The 8,870-nt window shown below is 36.2% G+C and overlaps 1 protein-coding gene across 1 annotated transcript in view; it reads left to right on the forward strand.

The window, feature by feature from the left end:
• The window catches only part of SMC1B (structural maintenance of chromosomes 1B), a 37,949-nt gene extending 29,510 nt beyond the window's left edge, over nucleotides 1–8,439 (forward strand). Inside the window, exons 20-25 of the mRNA XM_068401480.1 lie at nucleotides 106–262; nucleotides 1,032–1,186; nucleotides 3,699–3,850; nucleotides 4,085–4,154; nucleotides 7,938–8,048; nucleotides 8,329–8,439. Of these exons, the coding sequence (XP_068257581.1) occupies nucleotides 106–262; nucleotides 1,032–1,186; nucleotides 3,699–3,850; nucleotides 4,085–4,154; nucleotides 7,938–8,048; nucleotides 8,329–8,439 (756 nt within the window). The remainder of the gene's footprint in view (nucleotides 1–105; nucleotides 263–1,031; nucleotides 1,187–3,698; nucleotides 3,851–4,084; nucleotides 4,155–7,937; nucleotides 8,049–8,328) is intronic.
• The last annotated feature ends 431 nt before the right edge of the window (nucleotides 8,440–8,870 follow it).

An 8,870-nucleotide genomic window follows, 5' to 3' on the forward strand; every position in this document is an offset into this window, starting at 1 on the left:
ATGAGTGGGGTACTTCTTCCAGAAACCATGAGCGCTTGCCTTATGTGTTGAAATGTCTTGGCCTAAAAGCAAATTTTATTGCTCTAGTATTTTTTTTTTCTTTAGGACCTAGAGTCTCATAAAGATATAGAGAATCAGCTGAACCAGATGCAGCAGGAAATAAAATATAAAGAGAATACTTTAATGACGACAGCTGCTCCAAACCTGAGGGCAGGAGAGAAATTACAGATGGTGCGGGACAAGTTCCAAGAGTCAATAGATGGTAACACTGAGTTTTGCATATTAATCTTTTTTTTTTTTTTGTGATGGTGAGAGTTTTTCACCCTAATGGAAATTCCTCTTTCTGAGGTTGTTCTCGCTGTCTTTGCTTCTTTCAGATATTAAGGGATTTTTTGTGCTCAAGTGTTTATCCTCAGTTGTCTTTTTAATTATATATAAACAATTTATTGACATATGCTTTACTCTGCAGTAGTTTATTGAAATACAGTTTGAATGACTGGAAAGATACTTTGTTGGCCAAATGACATCATGAAGTATTTTAACTTATTTTCTAAAAATTACTGACTTTAATCATAAAATTCTTTAAATTTTTCTTAAATAATTGAAGGAACATGTATGTTGTCCAGAACTTGGATGTGAGCATTACTACAAAATTATTGGTATCCTCAAAGAGCATTGCAGACGTTAACATATTAAGAAAAGCAAGGAGTTCTGAAGATGTAACAGGTAAATGCTGGTGCTGCTTAAGGCTACCCAGCTTACAGAAGGAATTAGGAGAAGAATTTTGTGAATTGCTCCAGACGAACGTGGCATAGAGCAGGTTGAATACATCCCAGCTTTTCAGTTTTTGGGGCCTCCATTTGAAATCTGGAAGGAAAACTCAAAATATTGGTATGCTCCTTGTATGCGCATTAGAACCTTTTTCTGCAATAAATATTTTCCTTGATGCTTGTTATGGTACACAATATATATTGTTCTGTGTATTTGCTTAGAGGCTTATTATGGAGTAATTTCAATAATTTTTTTCATAGCTTTTGAGACCAGCAGAAAGGAGGCCCGAACATGCAAGCAAGAATTTGAACAGGTGAAAAAAAGGAGATACCAGCTTTTTAGCCCGTGCTTTGAGCATGCCTCCGTAGCTATTGATCAGATCTACAAGAAACTTTGCAGAAACAGTAGTGCTCAGGTGTGTCATGTTCTTAGGTGCTTGGCTTAGAAGGCCTACTTGATGCTTTGTTACCTAGAATAAGAGAACTTAGTAACACTATTAGTTTCTGAAGACAGTTTCAGTCCTGAAGAAGAAAATTACACAAATAATAAAGACTTCAGAATTTTAGGGTCAGAGGAGGAATAGGTAATATGCCAAAGTGTGCTTGACATTAGACAGAGAAATGTGATCTAAAGTGTTAACAAAATTGGGAACTACTTAGTTTGGGTTAGTTTTACTCTTTGTATTTAACAGACTTGTAAATTATCATGACACAAATGTGAAATATATTTGAGTACTTCATTTAAAAATAACATTGGTTTACAGATCTAGTGATGCCAATAATTAATTTTAAAAGCTTAATCATTAGTATAGATAAATCTAAAAATCATAAATCACTATTTCAGTGCTTTGTATGAGGTTTTGAAGCTCCTTATACCTTACTTAAATATTTTTAAAAGATAGATTTAATATGTTGGCAACTTCTAAGAAACCTGTAGAAAAAATTGTGTCGCAATTGTATTAATCTTTGACAGTGTTCCAGTATTATGCGGAAAGTAAAGAGGAAACTCCCAAATGCTTTGGTTACGTCGAGTTCTGTAGATGGTTGAATGTTTAAAGGGCTCAGGCTTGAACTCTTGTCTGTTTCAGACTTCAAATTTTGCGTTTTACCTCAGAGTCAGATATTCAGTGAACACCTTAAATATCTTTAAATATATCCTTTCTGCTTCTAGGTTGGACAGGGTAATAAAGCATTTCTTTCTTCATGATTACTGGGCAAATACCGTCTCCCTTAGACTAAACATTAGGCAGGTCTTGACTTTGCATCACTCTGAAACAACCAGTATTTTCCAGAACCATTGCCAAAAAAAAGTAGCTAGGTGCTTTCTTTGAGGTCTGTGATGCTGTGCCTTGATTTAAGCCAGAGTGGTAACCTGGCCAAGAGATTATCCTGTGATTAGCGGGGAGACTAAAACTACACACTAGATACTAACATAGTAGCTGAATGAACACGGTCTAATTGCATTGGAAGATAAATGATTGCTCCATGTGTGACAGTTTGCTCTGGTTAGCTCTAAGTTTTGCCATCAGAGGAGGTGGCCTAGGTTGCAGCTTGAACAGATGATGATTTTTAAGCAACCTTAACAATTTTTAACATGAACATTTCTTAGTACTAAAATAAGTATTTCTTAAGCATTATTAATCAATGTTATTAATATAATAATATTAACTATCCAGTCAAAAAAAAAGAGAAGCTTTGATAGATTGAATTAATGTCCAGAGATTGTGAACTCAGAACATTCATGCACTGAATATATTGCTCAGTAAAATATATTTCATCAGCACGTTGTATGTTAGAAGTACTTTAAAAGGAACTCCTGCCTAAGAAATTGTACATACACAGATGGACTGCTGGGTTCGCAGTAGTTCTCTTCCATTCTTCTGCTGTGGGGAGAGAAACATCGTTCCTTTCATATGTTGATGGGCAAGGAGGAATTATGTACACTAGTAATCTACAAGATAATTTTTGCTAACAGTGTCCATACATCTGAAAACTTCCTCTTGCATAGATATATGCAGTGGCATAGAACTGGGAGTTGCATTGCAAGATATTTGACATGTTTACAGCCTGAAGAACATTGTAATAATAATGACAGGCATTCTCTCAGCAGAGAAAAAGAGGAAAATATGCATTCTTCCAACAAAACAAAGATACTATTTACCACAAAAATTATTTTAAATCAAAGCACATGTAGTATTTTGGTTTTCTTCCACTGTATCTATGATCTGAGAGGAGCCATTTGAAATGAGTGTCAACTATGGAAATTTTTCTTTTTATCTGTATCTACTTGTGCAGAGGGGAAGAGACTATTATTTTATTCTCTCTTCTATTTAATGGGAAAAATAAGCCAGGTAGTAATTAGCTTATCCATCATACTTCTTAATGGTTTGGTAAAATGGCCATTCGTTTAAAATAATACTTGTAATTTTTGGACTTGGGAACCAGGATACAAAGTATAGAGAAAGCCTACCTATATTAAAATCTTTCTCCAGCTCAAAGCTAGATTTTGTAAAACCAACCTTTCACAAAAAAGTGTAATTTTGGAAGTATATTTACTTCCAAACAAAAAAGAAAACTGCTTTTGACGTCTAAAATTTTAATAATTGAAAAAAAAAATTAAAACAATTACATAAAAAGTGATAAAATAAAGTTTATTTAGTAGTTGAAAGTTTGTAAATAATAAGTATGTGGAGCCATTACCAGAATGGTTTTGTTAATTAGCCTTCTAGCTCATGGTTCGTTAACAAATGCGTATTCCCTGGGAAATTCTACAGTGCTGCTCTTCAGTACAGATGAACAGGTGTTTCCTACAAATGAAGCGAACTTACCAGTTTCAACACTAGCTCAGGCAGTATTTAAACCTAAAAAATATCCATCTTAATAATTTTATAAATTTCACTATTAATAATGAAATGTATGCTTTTCCAGGCATTCCTTAGTCCTGAAAATCCTGAGGAGCCTTATCTGGAAGGCATTGGCTTTAACTGCGTGGCTCCAGGAAAACGCTTTATGCCAATGGACAGTTTGTCAGGAGGTGAAAAATCAGTGGCAGCTCTGGCTCTTGTGTTTGCTATACACAGGTAAAAAATATTATGATACTACCCAAGTATGTGGCTAACTGACAGGAAGATACAGTGTTACACTTACAAACATGTTAAAAAAATCTAATAGAGTATTCAAAGGTTACTAAAGTCCTTTACCTGTCATTACTTCTTATCAAAATGTTATGATAGAGTAAGTGAATCTCTAAAGTAATTAGAATGTTTATTAACATTTTTGCATCTAAATGCAAAATACTGTCTTGTCTTCTACAGTTTTCGGCCAGCACCTTTTTTTATTTTAGACGAGATAGATGCTGCCCTGGATAACACAAACATTGATAAAGTAAGTAGGTCCCTTTCACCTTTCCTTTTATTGACAATATAACGGTATCTTTTGTGGAAGGCTGCCTGCTTTTCATTACAGGTTGTTGGGATACAGAGATAGATTACACTGTCGTGTTTTAAAATACATTGGGTTTAGGACTAAAATAATGGTTGTATGAGATGTTAGACTAGAGGTAGGTTTAAATTCATCAATCTAAGTGTGTTTTAATCACACTCTGTGTTTTAAATTGAGAAAAATAGGTCAGGAATGTGAAAGTGTGCCACATGACCATGTGTGGTACAATGGGACTTGAAGGTCACTGGTGAATTGCTGGTTGGGTTTGTTTGGTTGGAATTTTTAAGGCCTTTGAGTTCCCTTACCTCTAAGAAGCAGAAAGGAGTGTATCTGCATGTTGAAAATCAAGTCATTCTATCACTGGAGTATTTATTTTATATAATTGGCCTACCAAATGTTTTTATATTAACACCAATTAAGGGCTGTCACTCCCATCATTTTAGTCACATGAATTCTTGCTTGATGAAAATAGCTTCCTGTCCTCCTCTCAATTTCTCTTCCTCTTTTTGCTAATAACTATTCACTATAACAAAAACTTACGATAGAATACAAACAGTAAAGATTGTCAACTGTAGATGTGAGTCTCTGGGAGGAGGAGACTCAATACAAGGAGACTGTATGTAGGAGAGGAATCAAAAAGATGTCCATATGTGCCTGGATTTTCTTCTGTGGAAACACATTCCTTCCACATAAAGTATGACAAAGTTATATTTCTACTTGCGTTAATAGTGATGTCAGTCTTGATAGAGCCTAACAAACAAAAGCAGTTTTATAAATGCCAAACTTTTTTTTCTGTTTTCTTTTTTTTCTTTCAATTTCCTAATGGAGTTAGCTATGATGTGCCAGATATACCAGAGTTTCCTTGCAGGGTACCTCTATAGTAAACAGCTGGGGAAGCTCCACTACTTGTGCCTGCCAGATAAAATTCCTTCTCAGAGATTACTGATTCCATGTAGCATTGTGAGAAGTGTCTTCCTGAACCCAAGTTCCTTAAACATTCCTTGGGATACAAGTCCATGAGAGATATACCCATCATCCACTACTTCTGAGCAGATGATGTGTCCTGAGTTTGTTTTAACTCAGTCCAGTGTGTCTCAGCAACACCAGATTAGACCCGATGGGACTGTAATGAAAATAACTAAGCGAGCCTTATGGTTTGGCTCTCAGTGACATGATTAGAAACAAGATTACACATCAAGTGATCACAAAACACCTCTGTGATCTAAGCTTTTTAACAGGATACTTTTCTAGTTATTAGTCTTTCACTCAGGACCACTATGACTTGATGTAACAGTTGAAGATCACGTATTCTGGTTAAATACCGGTATTGTGTTTTCTGGATATTATTCTTAATTCTGGAGTCTAATGTACCATGGCTGATGACTTAAGAGTTACCCAGGCTGCCTCCAGGTTCTCCTTTACTGTCTTCCTTGTCTGCTATTACACTATTTAATGCTAAAAAATTTCACATTTTTGCCTTTCATCAAAGCTGCAGTGTATTAGGTGACAAGTACTTCCTATCTCTGCAGACTGCTGAGGTGGTCTTTTGGATACAAATGTAAAATTCTCCATGGTTCTGTCTGGAGCTGGGCAGGGGTCCCAGATGATGCCCAACAAAATTGCTGGTCGTTACCCGGATGACTTTAGTTTATCCGCATAAGTTCCTGTTGCAGTTGTTACAGATGCACCAGTTGTCAATTACGTACACATTCCATGAAGTTCATGATGTCTGGTATGTTACCAGCTTTCCATAGAGACCACAAATGATGCATGGACACCACTGCTGAGAGACACACACAGTCATGAGGCCCTTTGCTGCAGTTTGCCTTTCTGAGTAGGCTCATTCTGACACGTCTCACAGAATCGGTATCCACTTTAGACCTAAGAATATGCTAAACGCCATTCTTCAGAACACGATAAACAAAGAATAGCTGATTTTTTTTTTTTTTTTATGCAACTGGGTTTCTTAATTCAAACATATTTCAAATCTGACTGGTTTACTTTTCTTCAGGTAAAAATCACATTCATAGCCCGCCAAGTGTTTTCAAAAGACAGTCCTATTAACAGTTGTTAGCCAAATGGTTCCTAGGCTTAGAACCTTCAATTGATATCATATTTCATCTGACACATCAGCAACAATAGCGTATGTTTTTAAGAAGCGTAATCAAGAAAATAAAGAACATTAATGCAGAGAGTTTAAGTATTGTAAGTTCTGGTCTAATGTATATTTATAAAAATAACATCCATAAATACCACTTTATGGCCAATTAAACTTGGATTATACTATACATTAGGGTTAACCCTGAAATTGCCTTCATAGTCTGCATTAAGCCTTCGGTTGAGTCCTTGGGGCCCATCTAATCTGAGTGGGAAGTTATGCTGAGCTTCCTGCTTTGAAGTTGAATTGGGCTTCTACCCATTCTGTAACCTTCATGGCTAGAGATGCCCGTCTCCCGTAAGGCTGGGGCGTACGGCCTGTGTGGCCCCTGGTCAGAACGTCCCATTGGGCTCGCTGCCTTTCTGCTGTCCCTTTACTGCCTGCTGCTCCCGTAAGGAGATGCAGTGTGGAGGGGTTGGGGGAGGATTACTCAAAGGGCTGCTCTTCTCACATAGGCAGCATGAGGCAGGCAGCCTGCGGTACAGGCTGGGATGTATGATATGGAGACCAGCTGCCCATGTAATGCAGAAAGAGGGTGACAAAATACTGGTTTCCTAGAAGATTCTTTTAATTGGCTTCAACATCTGTCTAGGTATTGTTATAAGAGGAGTTAGATGATGATTATTTAAGCATGGCTGAAGTGTGTCTTAAATTGCAGAGTGAACAAAAGCAAAATTGCAGTGATCTGCAAGTGTAATTCACTGAATATTTCCCTGCTCCCTCTTATCTCTTTCCTTATCTGTAAGTTGCTGCTGTTACTGGAAAGCACCAAAACCTTCAGACAGAGGAATTAAATATTGCAAGTGAGCAAAAATTATATATGGAAAATTATATGTTGCTAGTACTCACTGGTATCCAGGTTCTATGCTTAGAACAAAGTCTCTTTTATTTAGTCCTTTCAGTTTAAGGAGATCTCCAAGCAGATCTCCAATAATTTACTTGTAATTATACTGTAAAATGAATGTAAATTATTTAACTCACTAAAGGCAGTTTTTCCATTAAGAAAATGACTTCTATATCTTGTAACTGTGCAAACAAAAGTCTAATTAAACATGTACTGGTTTTCCTTTATTCAGCATTTAATTTCTATTGTGAGCTACTGCCTTATTCAGTCACCAATTATAACTTAATATTTGTACCTTTATTTTGCAGACCACTGAAAAAAATGTTGCTTTCTGCAGCAAACTACATATTTAAGATCTTAGTATACAGCCAGTAACCACCTTTTCGCACTTTTTTTCCCTTATTCAGGAACTTCCACCTTCCTTTGTAGTTATATTAAGTAAAATATTTTTCATTGGCATTGGCCTTTCTAACTTTGTTAACTGGAGTGAATGATTATTTTCTTACATGTTTTCAAAAAGCAGCAAATCTGAGGGGTTGTCTTAAGAACGTGCAAAGTATGTCTTAAGACCGTTTTATTTCTCATTTTATCCTGCTTATTTCATAACTGAATTACTGAATTCTGCAGCTAAGGTAGTTCAGTTCTTTCCTCATCATTCCCTAATTACAGCATAGTTTAAGTCTGCCAGAACTAACTTATTGAAGTATTTGGCTTCTTTCCAAAGGTGTCCAGTTTCATTAGAGAACAGGCGCATGAACAGCTTCAAATGATAGTTATTTCTCTAAAGGAAGAGTTTTATTCCAAAGCAGATGCCTTGATTGGAGTGTGTCCAGAGGTAACAATTAATTATTACCAAGTTCTGTTAAATAATACACGCTGGTTTTTTTTTTGAAGTACTTACTGATTTACACCACAAATGTTACTACGGTGAATCACGTACATAATTGTGTTGCTGGATTCCAGCTACTGTGTGTTCAGAAATAACTGCAGGTACTGGCTCGATGAAAAGATCATTTTGGTAACTCAAGCTCATTATTGTATCTCATAGTCATTTATAAAATGCTTATTTCAAATAGCAGAAATGTTTTAAATTGTGTGATCCTTCCTCTTCTCAGCGTGATGACTTTATGTTCAGTCGAGTACTGACTTTGGATCTTACTGAGTATCCAGACACTGATGAGCAGGAAAGAACAGAGAAGCACAAAGGCAGTTCTGTTTCAGAATAAAGCATGGATGATTTCAGGGCTAGGTGACAAGAACAACAACTGTGTTTACAGCTGACTGTTACAAATCTGAGTTTGAATGTTGCTATTTAGAGGTTGATAATGTTTACCTTTCAAATGAAGCAGTTTTCTAAAATATTGAAGGAAGAAACTGTTATTCATTGATACAGTTTTGTTAACAAACAAGTAAGAGATAGCCAGAGGTTGTTACTGAAGTGTGTGCATTCTGGTAAGCAAAGCTTTCTCTTGAGATGTTTGAAGGGGTGGGGGGTTGCCTTCAGATGAAGGATTACAGGTACAGATAAGCATGCTATTACAAAGAATAAGCCTCTTGCTTTTCTTATGAAAAGTAATGGGTTTAGCTGTATCTCCACTTGCACTGTTTAGATGCATGCTACCGCTGGGCAAGACCTCTACAATCTCTCTCTTCTGTG

This window comes from Nyctibius grandis, chromosome 5 (genome assembly GCF_013368605.1).
Source record: "Nyctibius grandis isolate bNycGra1 chromosome 5, bNycGra1.pri, whole genome shotgun sequence".
Taxonomy (NCBI): domain Eukaryota; kingdom Metazoa; phylum Chordata; class Aves; order Nyctibiiformes; family Nyctibiidae; genus Nyctibius; species Nyctibius grandis.